Genomic DNA, 23,787 nt, shown 5'->3' on the forward strand with positions numbered 1-23,787 from the left:
TGTGCTTATAGTCAGCAAATCTGGATCCTTGGACTTATTTTCTTCTTTTTTTCTAACATACTATCCCTGAACTCCTTTTTCGCTTATCGTTAGTGATATGCGTAAGAAATGATATGTTATCTTGTTACATTGAGGGGTAACGAGACTAATTATGCAACACAAAACGAGAGTTTTTCTGAACAGCGAGAAGGTAAACAGCTACGTTACAATAATTAATTTGACTTTACATTCTGGCTTTGATTTTTTACACATTCTTAGAATTCGAAGCCAGAGATTATTACATCATTGTGTCTACACCTGTTGGGCGTTAGACCTCTTGTCTAGCCTCATAGGTCATCCTGTTGTTCGTGCACGAACTCCAGCCATTTGATTTACGCTACCGCGTAGCTTCAGTTTTAGTGTTCGGCCTGAGTGCACCTTCCTGGAATTATCAGTCATTGTTTTCAGATGTTCTACTGACATTTAATTCCAGAGTTTTGAAACCACTAATTTAGGTTTCTCAAATTGAAGTGCCATGGTATAATATAATTTTAGTGGTTGGTAGTTGATATTCTCACTCTTAAGCTTTTTACCCTTTGGAAACTGTTGAAATGCATTTTTAAAGGAGAATTGATTATGACTTTGGTAAATGAATATGATTACCAAGACTGACTGTAATTGGATTTTTACTTAAGAGGAACTATACTTAGGTTATCTTTCCTTATTGGATGCAATGTTATGCCTATAATATTTCTTTCTCAATACACTCCTTTTGTTAAGACCGTCCTTAGTGCTCTTAAGTCAGGCACGTGCCTACTGAGAGCACTTGAGCTCCTCCAGTTTGATGCTGACATGCTTCTGTGGTGGTGATGTAACATCGTCTAAGGATGTGTTCAGCGCCTCTGCGATTTGACAGTACACAAACATTTGATTTCACCCTGTAAAAGTTTTTATAGAAGTGCCTGCTATTTACTTTTAATTTAAGATAAACGTAGTTAAAAAATATAGCTGCCATATGTTTCCACATGCCATATGCTAAGATGATGGCATACAAACATACTTTTGTGGGTGTAAGTATAAAACCAGAAGACAGAGACTGCATATCCCATTAGCAGTCCTTGTTCAGTATCTTGACAGGACACCATACCAGCAGAAAGAGACATTTCTTCCCCGAGCTGTACGTTTAACACTTGGCTTATGCCTTGGAGCGGAGCGGTTGCATCTGCAGCTTTTTTCATTGCTTGTATTAATCGCCAACTTTTATTGGCACCTTAACAGGTGTATCCACACTGTCTCTTAAACAATTCCATCCCTGCCCTGAAAAAAATATGTTTTCTTTTAGGACTTTAAGCCTTTCAGTTTAATTCATGATCTTGTTCTTATTGTTACAAGAGAAGGTGTACTTTTTTTTTTTTTCTTGTGCCAGCTGTTGTTTTATAGCAACAGAACCGCATTAAATTGTCATTCCGCAGCTTGGCCCCAAATGTTTAATTCCAGTTTGGTGGCGTTGAGTGGTGGTAATAAGCAAGAATAGCAGGAGTTCAAAAGGAAATTCTGCATTTCCCCTCTTCATGAGAATCAATATTATAATTCGAAACCCTTTATCTGGCAGTGTCCTGTTATTAACTGTTTCTATTCATATGTTTGTGTCCATTTTAAATGCTGCAGAGATGGTAGAAATCACACATTATGTCTAGGAGGGATTTATCCTTACTATGTGATTGTCGTGGTTTTTTGGACTGAGGGTCGAGACAAGAGCCGAAAGGGAGCACCCACCAAACATGGTCTCGGGCAAAACATGACTCAGGCTTTCTTAATAAAACAAAACAATTTATTAACAGTTACTAAACAAAAGACAAAAGGGAACGAAACCGGTTACTTGAGAGGAGAAAGAGAAAACAAGGCCCGATCTTAAAACAACACCTCCCCACCCCCTATTTTCCTTTCGTTCCTGGCTCTGTCTTCCCCCCAGCGGCGCAGGGAGACAGGGAATGGGGGGGTACAGGTCAGTTCATCCATGTTGTTCACTGCCGCTCCTTTCTTAAAGGAGGAGGAGTCTTTACACCATTTTTCCCTTGCTTCGGTGGATCCCCTACTCACGAAGAAAAAGTCCCCAAACTTTTCCAAAGTAAGTCCTGCCCGCAGGATTGCAATCCTCCCCATGGATCGCACCAGTTCGGGCTTTACCAGTCTCGGCCTCTTAGGGAGCTGCTGCCACTCGCGTCGGCGTGGGTCGTCCCACGGTCTCCAGATGCCTCCACGACCTCGTCGTGCATTCCATGCCCCATTATCAACAGTACCTGGTCGCGCATCCCCTGCTCCACGACCTCTCCTGGGCTCAGGCATCTCCTTCCCGACGTGGGTTTCTCCACGGGCCACGAGTGGGGTCGCTGCTCCGCCGAGTACACCCTGGCTGCAGGGGGGCCGCCTGCCATCTCACACCGATTGCAAGGGAAGCCTCAGCTCCAGTACACCTCCTCCTGCTCCATCTTTGCTGACCCGGTCGTTGCTTGTTGTCTTCTCTTAGATCTTAATCCTCTCTGGGGAAGCTCGGCCCGGCGGGCACCCCGGGAGTGGGGCGCTTACCGAGTCCCCCATGCGGCTCCCCCGGCGCCATCTTGAGCACATGGCGCCGGCCCGGGCCCGAGCGGCCGCTCGGCCGGGAGCCGGGAGCGAGGGCAGCGCCCTCCTGCTCTCTCCTCGCTCCTGAGCAAAAAGCCCTTTCCCCGCCCCTTTGTCCCAACTTAAATAGGGCAATTCGCAGAGGCGCCGCCTTGGCTCAACCTCCCCCGGGGGGGGGGATGGGACTCAGATCTGGTGGCACAGGGAGCAAATCCCCTCCCCTGCCACCAGAACACCCCCACACACATCAAACTATCACAGTGATTTTTTTAATTTTTTTTTTCTCAGTGCATAGAGCTGTAAATGGACTACATTTGCCTTCCAGTGGTATCCCACTTAAAAAAAAATGAAATGTTGACATAGCAGAAATGGCTTTGCGGTATGAGTTTATTTAAAACCATTGTGACAGAACTGAGGATTAAGGATAAACATTTTTTATGCAACATAAACCACACATGAGCCAAACCAATCAGTACTTTGAAACCACTGAGGATAAATAATTTGACTAACTTTCCTGAAGGTCCACTGAAAACAAATTTGTCGCATTCTGTTTCCAAAAGTGCCTGTGTTTGAAAATATTTTTCTCTTAAAAATTAAAGTGAACTTAAGTGGAAAATAAGTTTACAGGAGGCGGAAATGAAGTGACTAATTCCTGACCAAACCACAGGAGTGGATCTGGCAGCTCTTCTGCTTCCTGTCTGCTCCTTCTCAATCCATTAAAATGCCCTAATGGGCTTTTTCTTTTTTTTTTTTCTGACTCTGAAGTGCAAATTTGTTGCCTTCTAATATGACCAGAATGCATTGTTCTGCTCAGGCCAGCCTGAGGAGGTGTGGGTTTTTGGTGTGCCAGGGTAGCAGATGTTCATGGCTGGTGTTTTGTTTTGTGCGTGTAAAACCAGAAGTGGCCGCTCTCCCAGCAAAGCGATGCAGCTGCCAGTTGGGTCACCAAAGAGATGCTCCTCTGGGCCCACCAGCTTAGTGATAACACCGTTGGCATTGGCAAGTGCAGAAGTCCAGGTGAGTGGGAAGCAAGTGGAATGTTTGCTCTTTAGGTAGTATTTTAGACATGGAAAAAGCTTTTTGGATTCCTTGCTCTTTGGCTGCTGCCTTCTCTCCTTGCTGACGCAGAGGCTTTGTTGCTCTGTCAGGAATGACCTGACCGAGTTACCAGGATCTGCACTTATAAAAATTTCAAAAATAGGGAAGAGAAGCAATTCTGTATTTTCGACCACCTGCCTGTCCCTAAGTACCTTGTAGGAGATCCTCCTCTTCTCCTCCTTTAGGTCTTAAGTCTCTTACTAGACTATTCATTATATTTTCTTCTTTTCAGGTCCTTCTTGTGTCCTTTCTTATACATATGTAATCCACTATATTATTTGTTGTTTTAGTTTAACTTTCCTCTACTCATATTTACTACTGCCACTAATTTCTTTAATCTCCACAATCTCTGTCAAGTATTTGCTGTGATCTCATATGTCCTTCTATATCCATTACTTTTGGCCTCTAAATAGCCTCGGTGAACTCAGTGAATTATTTGTATGCTTAAAATTAGGGACATTTGTGCAGAAGATCGGGCCATTGGATAATAACTCATTGCAGTATGTGGCGTCTGGTTTAGCGTCGATATTTAGAAGTTCCATCACTTGTCTTGCCATTAATAAACGTCAGGAATGAATTGTGGTCTTCTGTCAGATAGTAGTAAACATTGCAACATGATGGTTTATTATGTGATTGCAAATATTGCTTCATTGGGCTGGCAGCGTAGGGTGATGTTCGCTTCCCTGCAGACGCGAGCGGTCGTAGCGATGCTGAGAAGATAGTTTGCATATACTTGGCCATACTTCACGTGGACACGGTGATGTGCGGAGTCTTTGGTGTCCTTGCTGAAGATAATGAGGCTACACAGACCTTGGGCATCAGAGTCTATTACTTGTTTAACCTTCCTGAAGAGGGCAATTACCCCGCTTTCCCGTACACAGCGGTGACCTCTGTCCTCGCGCGCTCGTAATTGAGAAGGGGAATGTCTCCGAGTTTCTGACTGCCACAGTTGAGAGATAGGAAGGGTCACAAGGATTGAAAGTGAAAGGCAAGGATCAGCAATTTAGAGGTAGTTATCAATATGCTGATTTACTGTCATTTGAGTCTAAAGAGACTTTTAACAATTGCTTGCCTTTTGCACGCTCTTTAAAAGGCTGATTTTTTTCCTTAGAAGTCTAATTACATTTTAATAAGATGGTTTTTTATTTCCAGGTGGTTGCCAACCCATCCCTTGCTGCCATACAGAACCGTAGTTAAAAACCAAAAATCATGTGTATTCATTGCAAAGTTACACCCCAGTAAATCCTTTAACTGTAAGAAAACAGAGAGTTATTTTTCTCTTTTTCTTCACGCACTCCTAGTTACATTAAGTGCTGACAAGAAGGAAAAATATATGCAGCCTCAAACCTCTGACTTACGTAGGAATCTCTGTGAAATAATATCACAGGTTGTTAAAGTTAAATAATAAAATCTGGATTAAATCATTTCATCTTCTGTAGGTATTTGATACAATGTGTGGACTTGCCTGAAATCAGAGAGCCTGATGCGACTAAACTCCTGGGGCCAAATTCAATTCCTAACTCTGTCCCTGACTTTATTATTTTAATCAAGTCATGACCTGTCTTTGCTTTGGTTAACCTACAATGTAGGATATAAATAGCCTATAATCTTGGAGATTTTGTGAGAATTAATTATTATTAATGAAATGAAAGACTCCATGATGTGCAGGCTATTTTTATTTATTATAATTACTTATTACTAATTCACTGAAATTTTAGGAAGTTTTATTATAGGCTTCCTGTGACTCAGATTTATACAGTAATACTTTTGTCCTTCATCATGGCTGTACAGTGTCATTATCCACCCTGAAAAATTAATCATTATGGTTCAAAATGGACAGAGATGTTGAAGGAAAAGGGCATTGACCTAAAAGAAGATTGGAAGGAAATCAGCGCATCTGAGTCCTGGGCTGTGCTCTTGCAAACCCTGTTTGACTCTTGCCTCGCCACAGAGACACCTACGTCCAAATTCAGAGACCTCAGCCCCAGCCTGACCCTGTGCCTGCTGTTTCTTATTGCCATGTCCCAGTCTTAGAGAGCTGATAAAGCTTTGGGCAGGGAACCAGAGGAACGCGTCGTGTTTGGATATGGACTGCAGCCCTGAGAGTGCTGCGACCGAAGGTAAAGCTCAGCAGGTGTGCAGGGGCTCTGCCTCTGCCCATGCGTGAAGGCACTTCAGGTCAGATGGACCTCAGCAGAGTGACACTGTCCTCAGCTGCGACCCATAGAGCAGTTGGGTTTTTGTTTTGGTTTGGTTTGGTTTTTTTTGTGTTAATGGATCCATTCAGTAGTGCTCTTACAGCAAGCTATCGTGCACCGTAAAAGCAGGCTTGTGGTAAGTGCTGTGGCTGCAGCCCCTTTCTATCATGGCTGCTGGTGTCCTTCCTCATAAACGTCTCCATTTATGCAAGAAATGGAAGAGTTCATGTGGCCAGAGAGCAGGAGAGCACAAGGGGTAGCACAATATTGAGGGGACAGACCTGGTGTTTACACCTTGCTGCAGGAAGCATTTAGGTGTAGCATCTGCTGCTCAGATAGAGCAGAGGTCACCACTCTGTATGGGGAAGCTGCTCAGACAGTTGTTCCCTTCATTTCAAATATGGCAAAAATGGCAGTTTTGGAGAAGGAAGCTTTCTTCTGTATTTTTTAATTTTTTTTTTTTTTCTACTTTGAAGCAATTTCAGTTTCATGTATAGTGTGTGCATCACAGCTTGGCAATCCTGGCCTCAACCGAACATGCTTTGTGGCACATCACTGCGGTATTATATCTTTTCTTGTTTGGTTGTGTAATGTATCATTGGTTAAACTGTTGCCCCAACCCTTGAAATGACGGCTTCCTTGAGAATATTGAATTTATATCATCATTTAGATAACAAACTGCTCAAGTAAGAATGTGTCTTTATGGCTTTGTCAAGCTTCTAGCACATCTTTGAGTGATGCATGAATAATGACCTAAAAATAAATCAGCTTTATCCTATTAACCCAGAAGAGTGAATCTCGTGTAGAACACAAGTGCTGACTGTCTAGAATATAATGCAGCATATATAACAACATAAAGATTTCTGTACCTTTACTTTTCAGCTGTTACGTGTTTGTCGGAGTACAACTCCTCTGCCGACATCGGGGACTGCATGCAGTGGGCAGGAGCTATGCCATCTCTCGTACAGGAGTGCCTCGTTCCCTGCAAAGATGACTGCACATTTACCCCCTGGTCTAAATTTACGGCGTGCTCCTTTGACTGCGAATCAACTAGAAGTAGGAGACGGTCACTTACAGGTACAATCTTTTATAGTTTTTATCTGATGGTAATACTTGTGAATAATGTTTCTCAGATGTTAGTGGACTGATGTTGAGGTTTGGGGAAGTTCCAGACAGAATAGGAGTCATCCTTAATTGATTTTTGGATCTGATACTGATCGTTGCCTGCTTTATGCACGTGCATTTCAGGACGAGAGTAGTGCAGAAGAACTCGGTGGTGGAAAGCCATTTCTAGACAGAAACCAGATGAAACAGTGACTATGCATTGTGCAAGTTGGTCTGACCTATAAATCTGGGAAGCGTGCAGCAAATGCGTATCCAAGAATCTAAAGCAGTGTGTTTTTCTGTTTAATACTGTTGAAATCTGGATGAAGTTTAAAGCTGGGAGTTTCGTGCTCAGCGGTATCCAGTAGTTCAACAGGGTGAATTAATACCATGAATAAAGAAAAAACAGTATCGTTAAAACGGTTTTGTTTGATCTTTTATATGTATTCATTAAACACTCGAGTTCAAACCATTTCATGGAGCAGTCTCCCATGCTTGTCGTTGTGGTTTGTTATTATGTTATTTGAATGCTGACCAAACTGAAAAGCTTTAAAACCCTGTAACATTAATAGGTTGGAGCTGCTTTTTTGTCAGGAGTTGTCTTCCTCCCCACCTCTGCCTCCCCACCCCCAGCTAAATCAAATAAAAATGAATCACACTGTTTGCAGAAGGTTTACAAGAAATTTACTATTATTGTTATCCTGAACACTCACATCTTTTCATTTTTCTGTTTTATGTTTGAGAGCTATGGTGCAGCTGGCTTGAGTTTGCTCCATTAATAGAGGTGAAACTTCAAAGACTTCTACTATGGAGTAAAATACTGTAAAAATATCTGCTGTGATATTGCCAGGAACTGAATGGCAGCAAAGTATGGTGGCTACTACTGCTCCTTTCTTCTAGGCTCACTCGTACCTGGCTGCACAGCTGTCTTGTAACTCAGTTTATTACTGTTGGAACGATGCAAGGTTTTGGTAACTAACAATTACAGTATACAGACATAATGGCTTCAAGCTGCCATTCATCAGTATGGCTCATTAAAAGGGTAAAGATTTCTCTTTTACATAAAAATCATTACTGTAAAATGCTCTATTGTTTCTGCCAAAGAGTATATTCTGAAATCTTCTCTCTGTCAATGCCTGTATGTTTGTAGTAGTAGAAATCCTGCCTGCCTAACAGAATAATAGGTGCCTGGTCTTACAGAAAACATATAGGAAATAAGTGAATACTTACTTCCAGGTAGTTGTAAATCTGAGTTTTGTTTATGAACGTCTGTGCAAGTTACAAAACAGTATGGTCCTACCTGTCCCCTTCCTTACGCCGTTCTATGTCAGACATAGATCTATTCAAGTAAGTGGACCAAAAATGGTTTCTGATATTCAGGTTTTGATGGGTTGTCTCCTCACCCACACTGCATTCATGACCAAACACCACCAGTCTCTCCAATATGACCTTGCTGGGTTCCCTTCCTCCCACCAGGAAGGAGCTCATGGTCTCAGCCCGCTCCCAGAAAAAGTGTCCTGAAAACCAAGTGGTGAATGTGCACCAGATGTCCCAGGTGATGCTGGGGTGGAGACAGAGAGCAGCAAGGGAGGACCAAATTGGACATCGGTTTTGGTTTCACCGCAGTTCAAAAGAAGTTGATGACTGGCCACAAAGATGATCTGAGGGCTGGAGCACCTCTTCTTTGACAACAGGCTGAGAGAGTTGGGGTTATTCAGCCTGGAGAACAGAAGGCTCCAGGGAGACCTTCTAGCAGCCTTTCAGTATCTAAAGGGTGCCCACAAGAGAGCTGGAGAGGGACTTTTGACAAGGGCATGTAGTGATAGGACAAAGGGCAATGGCTTTAAATGAAAAGAGGGGAGATTTCGATTAGATATAAAGAAGAAATTTTCTGCAGTGATGGTGAGGCACTGGCACAGGTCGCCCAGAGGATTTGTGGCTGCCCCATCCCTGGAAGTGTTCAAGGCCAGGTTGGATGAGGCTTTGAGCAACCTGATCTAGTGGAAGGTGTTTCTGCCCATGGCAGGGAGGTTGGAACTAGATGATCTTTGAGGTCCCTTCCAACCCAAATCATTCTATGATTCTATGAGATTAATGCTGACCTGTCTTTGCATAAAACTTAATGAAAATTGGGGCTGGCCAAAAGTCTTGAAGAAATCTTATCCATGTGAACTCAGTCCAAAGATTTAAGGAAAGTGCTGTCTGGGAAATACTTCATGCTGTTTAAGACTTCTTTATCCCTTTTTATTTAAGCTTTCTGTAAGTGTGCATGAATTGTACCTCCTTGTTCAGCATGGTGTATGTCTGTGCTCAAGTGAATGCTTCGCCTTCGTTATAAGAGTTCATTAACAATGTCATTTAGTGGGAATCTGTTAATTGTTTGCTAAGTATTTGCTTGCCTCCCACTCAGTTTTTAATAGTATTATTCATTTTACTTTGTAAGTAATCATAGACTCTACATATAAAATTAGTCATTACTTAAGAAGTGAAAGACTTATTACAGAGCGTATCAAAATTCAAAGTCATGATACAGTTTTTAGATAAGTCTTCAGTTAATTAATACAGTCAGTTCATTCACTGTACTGTGGATACAATGCATTTTCTGTAGGAAGGTGTATTTTTAATGTTTCATATAATTTTTATGTATAGCATACCTGATAACATTTAAGGTATATAATATTTGTTAGTGTTCAGAAATTTAATTTAAAAATGAAAATACTGTTTAATTGAAGGATTTATGTCCTTGCGAATTTTTGCAGTGATATTTTTTAATAGTAATTTCTAAAGCAATCTGCGAAGATGATAAAAATATCGCCATCACTAATTCTAAAACTACTTCTTTGTGAAGAGTATGGGATGAATGTCACTTTTGCCCTCAAAATACAGCTTTCATAGCAACTTCATTAGGGGGAAGATTCCTACAAAACAGATGGCAGGACAAGTTGGGAAAAAAATGTCATATAAGTGTGAGATTATTAGCATCATTACCTGAGACTGATGTGCTTCAGGTAATAATGGCAAAACATGGGCAAGTCCCAAGTTCCCCTGTTTACTGATACCAGGCAGAACATACAGCTGTACATATATACTGAGCTTGTGGCTTCTGTCAACTTGTCAAACATAAAATGCTGGAAATGCCACTAGAGAGCTCCTGATCTATTTAAAGCCTTTTAAAAGACTTTCCTTGAAGTATGTGGAGTTGTACCTCTTACACCTTACCTGAATTTGCTCATAAATATATGTATCTATATATAAAAAATATATATACACACAAATATAAAGATGCCAGCACTATTTGATTCCTTTGTGTTTATTATCCTTTTGTGCTGGCAAATTTTACATTCCCCAGAACTCTGGAAATACAATTTTGAAAGAACTGGGGCTTGAAGGACAGTGATATTAAGGGTCTGCAATCAGTGCCCTTCTCTTTGGAGGTACATGTTTGTATGCAGACAGGTATTGATGACAGCCAGCTCGTGCTGCTACTGACGTGTGGTGAAATGACTCTTTGTTCCAGACTAGAAAGAGGGTTGTTGGGTTACATAACTTTCTCTTTTTTTGGCTTTAGGATCTTATTTGTGTGCAGTACCAAAGAGAAAACATTTCTTTTAAGACCAAAGCTTTAAAAGCGTTTTGCAGAAGTATTTCTAGCGTGTCCAAGCTCCCCAAGGAACATTTAATAGAATCATAGAATGGTTTGGGTTGGAAGGGACCTTAAAGATTCTGAGGATGTGATACAGATGCGGTTTGTTAGTGAAGAGGAATTCTCCCCTTGTGTGCTGATGCCAAACGCAAAGATGTTCCTGAGCTCAGCCAGCATAAAGTTTGCTCCACGTCACATTGGCTAATTCATGGCAAGAAAAGCATTGATTTTATCTTTAGAGGCTGCATACAGACCTTTGTTCCCTGGAGCAGCTGTAGGGATGCAGGGAGAATGAATTCCCCTCTTTACCTTACCTCTCCTTGTAGCAGGGATGTCTTCTTATGCCTAGAAGTCCTCCAGGAACAGGGCATGGAGAGTGCAGTTGCAGAGAGCTGTACCACAGGTTTATTTGAGTGCTTCTACTTCCTGAAGCTACTGAAAAATCTGTGAAGAGCCTTCTTTTAAAACTTGTTGAAGGAATAGGGCAAAAAACCACGTTAACCCAAATATAACTGTTGAAATGCTTTCCAGCCCTAATAATTTTCCGAGGATTATATTTTCTGTTTTCTTCGAAGTATGGTTTATGTGCAGAGTGCATCTTTAACTAATTTGTAAAGTAGCCTCAAAGAAGAAATTGTGGCTTATGTAGAGTCTTCTGGAAGTTGTCCTGGCAACCATTGATCACAAGCAAATAGAGACAAAACAATCAATTTATTTTCATCAGATCATTAAAGGAAAATGATATTAAATGAAATTACAAAGCATTTTCTGGGCAGACCGTTCTTAGAGTAAGACTTTGCATTTTGCTCCTTGCCCTTCCCAGCAAAACAGTATTTCCAAGTTCTCTGGTTGCCCCTGGAGATAAATACGTTGTCCTTGCACTCCAGAGCACTGGCAGCAGCTAATAGACGCTTCAGAAACGTTCCTGGATATTAACATTCAGATTGTCTTGGTTCTAATGTGGTGAATTCATGCAAGTATAAATAATATGACGTGTTGTTATCAAAAGTAGCAGATGTTAAGCTAACGAACAGATTTCTGTGGTTGGAACAGGGCGAAGCAGAAAGCGAGACAAATGCCAGAATACAGAAGTTTATCCTCAAGTTGAAACAGAGCTGTGCCCTTGCGAGGTCTTTACCTCCCAGCCCCACGGAAATTGGTCTGACTGCATTATCGGAGGAGGTACATCCGAGCCACAGTTGGGAACACGATCCCAAGGAGACACCAAGGAGTGTGGCGAGGGCGTACGACTGCGAGCTGTTGCCTGTTACGATAAGACCGGCAGACTCGTGGAACCATCTCGCTGTAGCAGTTCGGGTAAGGAGATTTTACAAAGAGCACAACGCGTGTTGATAGCCCTGGTGCTGAGCACGGTCATCTGCTCAGCGGTTCAATTTGGAGCCTCTTGTAGGTGTGAACCTGTCTACTTGCTGGAACAGCTTTCACAAGGTTGCTGTGAGCGTTGAACACTGTTCTTCTAGTGTCTTCTTATCACTCTTAATACTAAGGTTTTCCACAGTATAGGGTCTGCTGGCATTTCTACCATGGAAATGAAGCAGAAGAAAGTTAAAGTTGGCTCTGCTATCAGAATACCAGGGGCATTTCTTTTATTTGTCTTAAAATCCCGTAAAAGTATAAGCTTAGGAGAAGGAAAAGGTATATCTCAATTAGTATTTTGTTTGAAGATGTTTCTTACTTCAGCTTTTGTTTATAAATTTTTATTCCTTTTCACTAAATTTGAAGGTTCTTACGATTGTTTCCAATGAAGGCATCAGGAATTTTCTTGAGATAATCATATTTAATTACAAAACCCCTGTGATGTCACCTGCTGTTACTTATGACTTCAGCAGCCAGTGGTCTCCTTGCAATTTTGTGCCAGTCTCAAGCTCAAATTGGTACACAATGTATATTCCAGTATCACTGCTTGCTGGGGCTCTGGCCTGTGTTTCTGTCTATGTTTCACGTATAATCACGTAGCCTATAGCAAACAGAAATAGGGCAGAATTAGAAGCAGAGCAAGCAGGAAATGTCATTCCCTCTGGATATTTTCCATCGTTTGCCATTCATCACGACCATTATGCAAAATCAATTTACAGGCAAAAGCCCTTATCTTAGGGGTAAATTCTTTACCTGTGCTGCCCCCAAACCTCTAGTCCTCTCTGAATTAGAGTCAACGAGCGTAGGACACCACACAATGTGATGTTGTTGGTTGGAAGACTGCTGGTGAGCTATATGATGGGAGAGGGAGAAATGATGTCTCAGGAGGAGATTAATACAAAGGGAACCACTAATGTTCCTGAGCATATAAGGGAGCAGAGAAAGCAGTGGGGCTGCTCTGTGGAGGGTCTTCAGGATGAGGATCAGCAGCCTGAGCCACACGTAATAAAAGGAAAAAAAACCCACCCTAATGAAGTGATTCAGTCCTGGAGTGAATTCCTTTTGCAGCTGTTGATGGTTGTTCCAGCTGGCTGCACGGATTCATAAAGCAGCTTTCTGTGGTTTGTGTTTCGACAATGTGCTGTTGTACCAATTGATTATGCCTCTGTGGCCCATGAAGGAGGAATGCTATACCTTTCCCCCACAACATTACCTTTTCTTCTGCAAAAAGGGAGCTGTTGGGTTTTGAAAGGTGGATTTGCCTGTGCCGTGACTTGCTCTTTTGAAAAACTCAGAGTTTTTTATCACTATTAAAAAGAGAAGGTTGTCTATGCGTGGGGCTTTTCTGAATAACCTTGAAGCATGTTTTCTGTCAGTGATATTTATGTGGCATTTTTAATGGTCTGGCTTCTCTTAGGGAGGTAGTAGGGAGTGGTAGCTCAAGGGGATTATTGTTGGCTTTCTTGTCTTCAGCTTTTTATCTGAACAAAAGTGATTGCAGCACAACCCTGGCACAGAACCCACATCAGAGGCCAGAGGGGTGGTCAGAACTGTACAGCACTGCCCTATTGTATGCTCTTTCTCCTACAGTCTATTTACACAGTGCTCTGAAGAGCCTTGGGTGTGGAAGAGGGATGTAAAGGACAGGTGAGATATTTCCACCTTCTGGATACCCCTTAGAGTTCCCGTAAGGGCAAACTGCTCCTCTCCAGCCAGACCCCTGTTTAATACGCAGGATGTGGAAGCTTCTAATTGGTACCCAGTGTTGGACCTTCTGTTGCCCGCAAGGCGAGCAGGGAAGCCGTGTTGCCTCAGTCTCCAGAGGACTTGGATACTTCAGTGACTTTGGGTGTAGGGTGCCCAAAAGTGGGCAGAAAGCTCCATAGGCTCCACTTCCATCACTTGGGACCTGCCTTCCAACCAGAGCAGTTAAGTGAAGATAAGCCCGGTATTTATGGTCTCTAGAGCTGGGAGCTTTCAAAATGCACTTCTGAACACGTTATTGAATTAGTGATAGAAACAAATCATTATCCAATTAATAATTAGCAGGATGTTATTCAACCATAATAGAGAAGAGCAAATTACAGAAGCATGTAGAATTGCTAAGCCCTGAGAAATTATTCATGACAGTTTCTTTTAGACAGCTCAGTTTGTCTTGTTCACAATTAGTATCAGATGACCTTTTAGCATTTGCTAGCTGACCATATTTATGGCTAATTAAGCCATTGCCTTATACATTGAATGCCAGTCACTGTGATATCTAGGCTTTGTTCTTGCTTTATGAGCTGTAGAGGTAAGCGTGTTCCTCTTCTCTTTCTTTCAGGTCTTCTGACTTCTTTTTGTTTCCTGCTTTTTTCCTTTTGCAGGACAGTGCTCTTCCTTTCCCTTGAACCAGGACAAAAGTGATATGTTGTAAGACTTAGACCTCACTTCTTTGCTGGGTCCTTTTGAAGAACTTTTGCAAAGTGTAGAAAGACAGATGTAAGGATGCAAACTTTCCCTTAGAAGTAGCTTTAAGTTTGTCCCAGACTGGATAATGTCATGAGTACAAGATATAGGACAATAAAAATGTTTTAGAATAGAATAGGTCAGTTTGTAGCTTTTTCTAGAGAGCAAACTCTGGGCTTTTGCCTTCTCACTGCAATGATTTTCACTTTCCTTGACTGAAACCTGGCTTTTGAACTTACCAGTTCAGTAGGATTTAGTTCACTCATGTCAATGTGACTTACTATGTGAAGGTATCATAGTTATCAAGCGAGTTTACTGTGAGTTTGAGTCTAATGGAGAAATTAATCACTGCTCAGAGGGGTTCAGGGTCTGAGACCCTGATCTTACACTGAGTATTGTGAGCGATTCTGCATTTGCAGCTTGGGAGAAGTGGAACCAAACCAAAAAACTATTAAAATCTCTTCATCTGTGTTTGGCAGCAGTCTAGACTCCAACTCTCCTAGGCCTGTTATCTGCAAATATATTAACCCTTTAAGCATACCTTCTCAATAGGAAATGGATTTTTTTTTGCCATTGATGGAGTTATCACATACAGAGTACCCCATGGTCCAAAACCAGCGAAGACAAAAGCATTCCAGCTGTGCCTTAGTGGAAATCCCTATTAGTTTGCCTGGTCTTCTATGGTTTCTACTGTGAGCTTCTGTCAGGACCTGAGTCCTAGGCTTGGAGGGACCTCTGCCCTGACCCAGCACAGCTGAGCACAGCTTGTGTAAACGCTTTGGGTCAACTGTAGTGGCTGCATAGGTCACACCTTGACTGATTTACCTATCCTCACTGCAATTTAATCTTGGGTTATTGATCATGTATAATGATGATGAGATCATTAGATAGGACAAACTCAAAATTACAAATCCCAGACTTTTCTGAGTCGTATTCCTTTCTGCACCCAATCTTTTCTCTGGCGTCCAGAGAAAACACACTGTAGCTTTTTTTTCATATGACTGGCTTTTGTGATTAGTGTTGTGGTTTAACTCCAGTTGGCAACTGAGCATCACACAGCTGCTCACTCCCTCCTCCCTACCCCAGTGGGATGGGGAAGGGAATTGGAGAAAAAAGGTAAGAAAACTCGTGGGTTGAGATAAGAACAATTTAATGATCGAAATAAAATAACATACTACTACTGCTACTATTACTAAATCGTACTGAAAAGGAAAAAACAACAAAAAAAAAGAGAGACAAAACCCAAGAAAAAGAAGTGATGCAACTGCTCACCACCCACTGAGGGACACCCAGCCGATCCCTGAGCAGCTATTGCCACCAGCTCGTTCTAGCTTATTTAGTGAACATGACATCTTATGGTATGGACTATGCCTTTGGGCAGTTTGGGTCAGCTGTCCTGGCTGTGTCCCCTTCCAGCTTCTTGCGGCGAAGAAGCTGGGAGGGCTGGGGCAGTATGAGAAGTCCTTGACTTAATGTAAGCATTGCGTGGCAACAACTACATCAGTGTGTTATCAACATTATTCTCAGCATAAATCCAAAGCAGCCTCATACTAGCTACTATGCATAAGATTAGCTCTATCTCAGCCAAAACCAGCTCAGTTTACTGCTTTATTTTAGTGATGTTGTCGTTTTCCTTGATGGACTGTTCAAGAAGCTCAACAAATGCAGTTTCCGGATTGAGCTAATTCTTTTTTCCCAGAGTTGGTTCACTCTTCCTTCGTTCAATTTGGAAATGTGATTATGAAATTATGGGTAGAGGTGTCTATCTCTAGCTATATTACAAAAACATAATCGATAATTTGCCTCAATTTGCCTTCCCATCAGAAGACTGCCTTATATTGCATTCAGTTCACTGCTAGTCCAGAGGGTCTCCGTTCTCTGGCTGGTGTTTGGAGCGTCTTCTTTAGACATGAAATTGTCCTCTTAATTCTGGTTCATCCATTTCTCAATCTGTCATCTGAGTTCCTCGTACTATTTTCGAATTTCCACCTCCTTTGTTTTAAATCATTTCGTATCGTTTCTTTGCCTCTCTCTTTTTGTGTGCTGTGCCAACGGGACTTTTTTTTAATCTTAGAGGAACATAGGGTGCCTCATCTGTTCCAAATCAAAGGCTGGATGTTTCTCTGCTCTTGCACAGAAGTTCTGCTTTTGATCCGACGGGCAATTTATGGAAAGCAGGAATTTATGAAGAGTGCTTATACTATTCAAATTCTGCTGTGCTCGCAACAACAGGAACCTGGAAGAAAGACACAACAGACAAATAGATCGTGGCTTTAAATCACAGAGCGGTTAGCTTCAACCTACTGTCACCTTAAAAAGCTTTAATTATCTCCAAATTTATGACGGGCACGACAGGGATGCTCAGATACCTCCTTATTCTCAACAGTGCAGTGTTTTGTTGTATGTGGTTTAGTCGCGGGTGGACAAATCAAAGGAGGACTGGGTTTGCTCAGAGGGTTCCCCAGCACCTGCTGGTGCAGGGGTGTCACTTGGTTCCTCCTGTTCAGGTCCACATTAACAGTGCTACTGGAAATGCTGCTGACAAGGTCACTCCTTGGAAATGTCAGTTTTAATCCTGAACGGGTGGGATTAGCAAACAGATGCACCAGGAGGAGTTAAACATTTTGGTGATGTGAAAACTCCTAGTTTTTGTGGTCGCTGGAGGGATGTTCCCTGCTCCGAGGCACATCAGGGCAGCGTGTGCCAGCAGTGACAGCGTTGCTTCTGTCCTCATGAGCTGTGTCCCCAGTGTTGAGAGATATAGGACAGTATGCAAAGGTCATGGATCAGGAATTTCAAGTCCTCCTGCTGAAAACCAGGTAGTATCAAGTCTCATGAAATTTGATTTTCTGAAAGGTCAGCCCAGAGTAGTGCTGTATTTCTACCTGGGGCGTTCCTCTGGGGTTTACGTTCCCTTACGTGAAAATCCTGGCCACTGGCTTGATAGACATGGTGTGACCTACCTGTGAGTTAACATAAGGACTTGCTCTGAAACCCCGCGGTGTGGGAATCCCTGCACTGCCGTTTTAGGAGAAAATGAACTATTTTTGGGTAGCTTTTAATCAATAGATTTTAATAATCATTCTGCAAAATGATATTTCTGTAGCTCAGAAACCTATAAGCAGAACTTAACAGGTTAAAGAAATGTGACCCAAGGCTATCCTGGACTGATAGCAAACTTACCTTTCCTACAAGGTAACAATTTCTGCAAAAAAATTTGGAAAAGCCTCATTGAATAAATGCCAGTTTATTTTTGAAAGTGTATCTATTCTGGCAATTACTGTTGTATACATTTTTCCATATCTGCTAAATTTTGTTTCAAAGAGTGAAATTGTTGCAGAAATTCTTGATTTTTGTTTTGAAATTCTTCAGAAATAGAAACTTTTCTGAACAGAAGTTTCACCTGAGTTTTTGAAAATATTCCTGAGTGTTTAATTTCATTCTTAGTCTAAATGAAATTTTGTATTGAAATCTCATTTTTAGCCAAACCATTAATTCCAGAATCCAACTAATTTTAGGTTTAAGTGGTTTCTGTAGTTCCATGAACAGCATCCTGCAAACATCTTATGGATGAGGCCTCATTTCTGGAGGCTGCATTCTTGACATCCTCATTTCTTTTACAAAGAATACGGACAACCCTGCCCCATCTGTCCTCTTCCCAGCTTCAGACTGCACACGTGACAGCCTCAGGATACCTCCTCCTCCCTGAAAGTGTGGGAGTAGTAGGTGGTCTTGGCACCATTGGTTAATGATATTGTGTAGACCCCATGTTCAGACTACTCTACCCTTCTTTTGACACTTGGTTTTAATTAAATAGTACAGTACTCCTGTTTCTCTCCGTGGTTTCCCCTGTGTGTCTCTACGATGTATCTCTCTGTGGCCTTTTTAATACAGAAAAATGACCGTGTTACTTACCAGGACAAAGTCTTTTCAAAGACTGCTTGAGGAAGAAGTTTCAGCTAAAAATTCGCCTTAGTTTCTGCCCATTCCATCCCCTCGCACAGGAATTAAGGCCAGGTTTGGACCACGGGTGGCTGAAAGATATCGCCAGCTGCAGACAGAGCTGTCCTACCTTCACATCCCCACTTCAGAACACATCAAAGCCATTGTCACCTTTGACTGGTTTTCTGCTATTTCAAAGCTAAATTGCTTCTAAATTTAGTCCCAAAATCCTGACTGGGTTCTCCTCTGGACCTCTTTCCGATATTTCTGCACATCTCTTTGGGTGTGCAGTGACACTCTTAATTACAGCTGTGGCTGCCAGGGGAGCTGTAAGCACAGAAACAGAGCCCGTGAAGGACCTGCCCTCCGTTTCTTCTGTGACTACAGGATTTTTACATATTGCTCTCATAACAATGCTCAAAGAACAGTGCTTTTTTCCCTATCTTTCCCTTTTCCTTTTTTCCAAAATCGATTTGCTGTAAGAAAATTTGGTCACAGTTCTTCCTTCCTAGATGTTGAAAGAATTATCAAATGAAATTGGATCAGAAGACACATGTTCAGACATTGCTGTTTGCTATGTTTTTTCTGGCAACAGAATGAAAAGTAAAAAACCATCAAAAATATTATTTCTGAATGGGTCAAACTGAGTATCAAAGCAGCTTATTTAAAGTAAGGTAAGACTTCCCCTGAGGCATTAGTACATAGAAATGCATGTTCTTCTAGGTCTTTGTCTTCTTACAGAAAGCAAGCATGCATCTTAGGAGGAAATATTTAGAGGATTAGCTACTTGAGCAGCATCCTCTGTAGGTGTTGCATTTAGTCAGTGGCGTCTGTTGTTACTCCTTGACTCTAAATATTTAAAGTCTTTATATTGTCTCTTTTTTGCTCAGATTTCTTTTATGCTTTTTGCTGCATTCCCTAAAACGACCCTTGTGAAGAGGCAGCAATACCAGACTATGCAACGGAATGATTTTTTTACTAACCTCAAGGAGGCTTTCTTATGTTTGACAATCGCCACCAGCCTCCACTTGCCAGACCACCTCTACCCACCCTTGCTCACATCTGTGTCTTTGTTTCTATTATTAGGCTCAGTCAGTTTTTCTCTGTTTCTGAAAGGTTGATTAAAGCTCTTCCATGGGAGTTGGGGAACATTTTCAGTGTAGAAATAGTAACTCCATGTAGAAATAGTCTATTGGAGGTTTAGGAGAGCTTGGATAGCAAGTTAATGCACCGGACGATCTACTGCCCTGATTTCTGCAGTGGGCTACCTTAAGAGTATCTCTTTGAAATGTGGCCTGTCTCTTCGATCTTAATAGCACATTTGTCCCAAATACAGCCTGTTATGAAGCAAGGCTCTGGTAAAATGTTACCATACAAAGATTTAGAATTAACATTTTGTCTCCTTGTGTCTCATTCCATTTAATATATTATATTGGAAGTACGAAGAAATACTGTTTTAGGCAAGGACTTTTCATGAATTAGGTACTCTAGTGTTAAGACCTCTACACTTTTCTGTTCATGGAGAGCTTTGTGATCCCTTTGCGACATATGTAGCTGTACGGGGAAATGACATGTACTGGTAGTAGCTCACAGGATTCCTTTTGTGTCTTACGTGGGGTTTTTTCAATGTTTTTTAACTTGATTGCCTTTTATACAGCTCCAATGAGCAGGACTTTCAGGCAAATAAATGAATGACTAATTGTTTTCAAGAGGAAAGTCACAATTTCATGGTTTTACTGCTGGTAGGGAGCCCTGTGGCAGCTGGACGTAATAGGTGTTTTAATGGATTTTGGTGAGTGTTAAGGGGTTTCACATCTGACGTATTCTGAAGACCTTCAGATGCAGCATGATGTGTTTCTGCTTGTATGGAACAAGAGTCCTACAGAAAGAAAAATTCCACTTTTTGCACATAGGCCAATGTCTGAATAAAATGAGCTGACTGCCAGCGCAGTGATGAGTTTGCTGAGACACTGCACACAGCAATAAAGTTAGCATGGCAGGAGGACATGGGCACGTAACGGATATCTTTTAAAGTGCCTGATGTACTCTGCTTGATCAAAGAATTTGGAAGACCAAATTTGAAACATAACAGCTGAATTTAGAAGGTTTGAGGAATTGAGCCTGAATTAGGAAACTTGGTTAAAATTAATCTTCAACTTGGTCTGCTGTCAGGATTATCATAATGATATTGAGGAGTAACTGAGAATTTATCCTACCTTAGTCTGTTCCTGAGTCTGAGACATACTTTTAAATCTCTCTGTCCTCCAAGGTTTAAAAATGAGAATGGTGTAAATTAAATCACTGAGACCTTGGTTTGCAGAACTTCTAATATCCCTCCCTACAGACGGAGATTCCCCCTCTGAACTCTTGGATCTCATTTGTATTTGGTAACATGGAGGAGTGACCATTAAAAATCATATTATTCAATGAGAGGCATCGCTTTCTGCTCGTGTCTGATTTCATTGAAGTCCTCCAGCAGAGAAGATTGAACTACACAACCAGAGTGCTCAAAGTCATGCTGCAAAATTGAAACAAAAGTCTATCAGGAGTTCAGTACGTCAGTACTCTGTACTGGCGCCTGCTAACATCACAAAAACGTCCTATTTCCATCTCAAGGTTTTCCATCATCTAAATGAGTTGTGCTGCTCTCCCTGTGCATGAGCTGTGGAAAACCAGGACTGTTCCCTTTCTTAAAATCCTGTTTCCATCAGATATTTTTTATAGTATAGCTTTATTTAAGAAGGTCAGATGCCTTTGTATCCATCCCCGCCTCTGTAGCAAGGTGACCTCTGATAGGAGGAGCGAAACTCCTCATCTGAGCAGACCGGACCTCATGGTGGATACCTGGCATTTGGAAAAGCACTCACAGATCTTCTTGATGTCGATAATGATTAGTGGCATCTTTAGAGCAGCACCAGTATAATTAAAGCTTGTAGGTGGGTTTCTCATTTAGTGTCGATGAGACAAGATGGAATTGAGGCGGTGTATTGATTTGAATGTATTGATCCGAGGGGGTCACTGTGTCACTCGCCTCCCGTGACGGTGGGGAGGGAGGCTGCAGAGGTCACTCTGACGCTTCTCCCTGCCTTTCCAGCACCTGTGTGACCCGCTCTTGAACAGCAGCCCTGGCACTTGGTAATACCTCTCGAGTTCGTAAATTAAAGTACTAGGAACGTATGTTTAAAGAAAAAAACAGAAAAAAAGAAAAGTAAGGTTTTTTTCATGTTGTTATGAGCCTTCTTGATAATATTAATTGCACATGGATCTAATTGCCTTGTGTACCTTTCTTCTGCAGAGTCATCTGGTGGCTTATTTTGTCTGAAGTGAGAGCAGTATTATAAGGCACAATACGGGCTAATTATCAGGATGCAAGGAAATGCATCAGCGTTTCCCGTTTTGTAAAATGGAAACCGTCGCGTCGTTGTCTGAGGGAGGTTGTTTAAACGAGGCTTGTCTGTGTCTTGGGCTCACAGCTTGGCAGCTGAAGGGAGGTGCCATATTGCGGTGACCGTGCCTAAAGTCGTGTGATTGGAAACTGGCAGAAAGACGTTCGCCACGGAGCGCCCCGGACTCTGAAATTGAGTTTCTTAGTGCGCTCCAGCCGAGCCTGAAACCATTGACCTTCAGGCTATACGTGATGTACTGATGGAGGCGGTTCTTTTTGGTGACATTTGGCAGCAGGTTTCTCCCAGTGATGGACCCTTGGCTCGGGAAGACGTTTTCTCGCCTGGTCCAAATTGCCCAAGTCTATATCGATCTTCAGAGCTCTCTGCGATGCGCATCTATTTTCAGAGCTACTGTGCAATTGCGCCTCTGAGAGAAGTCAGATGTAGGAGAAAGAGGGGAATTTAGAGGTCTGAGGACACTTTAATTTTGTCTTTGTGATGTATTGCGGAAGTGTGTTCAGCCTTTAAAAACAGCCTTGTTTTGTTATGCAAGTCTCATAATAATGATAAAAAATAAACACTGTCTCAGGTTTGTTTTTAAAAACTGCTGTTACTATTGATCGAATAACCCGAAGAACATACATGCTAAACAGTTCATAATAAAGTACAGTGGGGCAACTTTCCTGATACACGTAAGATGACGGCACTGATAAAAAAAAAAAAAAGGTCCTGAGTTTTGTTTGGACAAAGCAGATGATTTTCCTAGTGGCAGGCTGATGAGCAAAGTATATACAAAAACACAGCTGAGCTACTACCCTAACTGCTATTGATCCCAGTGGATGATTTTTTTTTTTTATTTGAGTAAGGACTTTCTTGAGATATCGGGGCTCCCAAGCAGCCAACCCAGCCCTTCACTGTGGGGAGCAGCCCCAGGAGGAGGGAGAATCATTTCCACAGCTGGTTTTGGAGCCTAGACAGATTTGTGCATTGGATTTCTGCATCAAAATTTCCCTAAGAGATGAATGTACACTGTGAAGTCCTATTTATTTGTATTATTTATTTGCACTCTGAAGGCAGCAGACGAGCCTCTCTTCTCTGCAAGAGTTCTCAGCTTGTTCTGCAATCTGTTAGAAGGAATGTGCTAATTAATGGAGACTTCCTTGCTTAGTTAAAAGATTAAATGTATCAACTGTTACGGTTTGTATGTAAGTCAAAATGTAAGCTTGTGAGTTCTCTAAGGAAGAAAACTGTAGTACAAAATCAAAAGAAATTAGGAATCATAACGCAAAGTCAGCATCAACCCAACTGCGTCGTCAGGATTTATAGAGACTGTGAAATTGAGCAGTAAAACCAACCTTTGGATGAATTTCAATAACAATAATGTTGAGTTAAACTTACCAGCGTTTTTTACAAGTCCTCTCTGGTCTATTTAGAATCTATAATCAGTCTGCTATGAGATAACAAGAGCATGTGCCTCTTTGTTGAGAAAAGCAGGTGGGAATAAATAAGCTAAGGGCATCTATTATTTGAGCTTTGCAAAATATTTGATGTAAAAGTTATTTTTGCTGGATTTCTTGGTTGTGCATTTACTGAATGTATTCATTAGATGATCTCTTAAATTTCCCAGCTAGCAAGCTAATAGTGCATAAAATCTCTCAAATCCTTGCGTATTAAAAAAAAAAAAAAAGATTGAACATTTGTTCCCTGGGAATATTACATCCTTTTCAGATGCAACTGAAGTTGTTAGCAACTTTAAGACTCCCAGACTTATTCTGCTTCGTTTCCTTCAGTTAATAATGTTCTCCCTTGAAGCAGGATTTAAATGTTTGGACCTGGATTGCCTAGGACGAGATTCTGTCCTTGTAGCTCAGAAGCTTCTGGAGCCTTCGGTCATGCCGTGTGGCCCGTGGCCAGTGGCTGCCTGATCCATGGCATGCTGAGAAAGCCCCAGCGCTAGGGCTGTGGTCAGCTGGTAGAGTTAGTCTCTTAA

The 23,787-nt window shown here is 41.7% G+C and overlaps 1 protein-coding gene across 2 annotated transcripts in view; it reads left to right on the top strand.

Annotated features, from left to right (window-relative positions):
- Nucleotides 1–23,787, top strand: part of THSD7B (thrombospondin type 1 domain containing 7B) — a 278,232-nt gene that overhangs the window by 162,030 nt on the left and 92,415 nt on the right. For both annotated transcript variants that reach the window (XM_086615669.1, XM_086615670.1), the window contains 2 exons: nucleotides 6,780–6,974; nucleotides 11,698–11,961. In XM_086615669.1, the coding sequence (XP_086471795.1) occupies nucleotides 6,780–6,974; nucleotides 11,698–11,961 (459 nt within the window). The remainder of the gene's footprint in view (nucleotides 1–6,779; nucleotides 6,975–11,697; nucleotides 11,962–23,787) is intronic.

The sequence above is a fragment of the Tauraco erythrolophus genome, chromosome 8, assembly GCF_009769465.1.
Source record: "Tauraco erythrolophus isolate bTauEry1 chromosome 8, bTauEry1.pri, whole genome shotgun sequence".
NCBI classification, from domain to species: Eukaryota; Metazoa; Chordata; class Aves; order Musophagiformes; family Musophagidae; genus Tauraco; species Tauraco erythrolophus.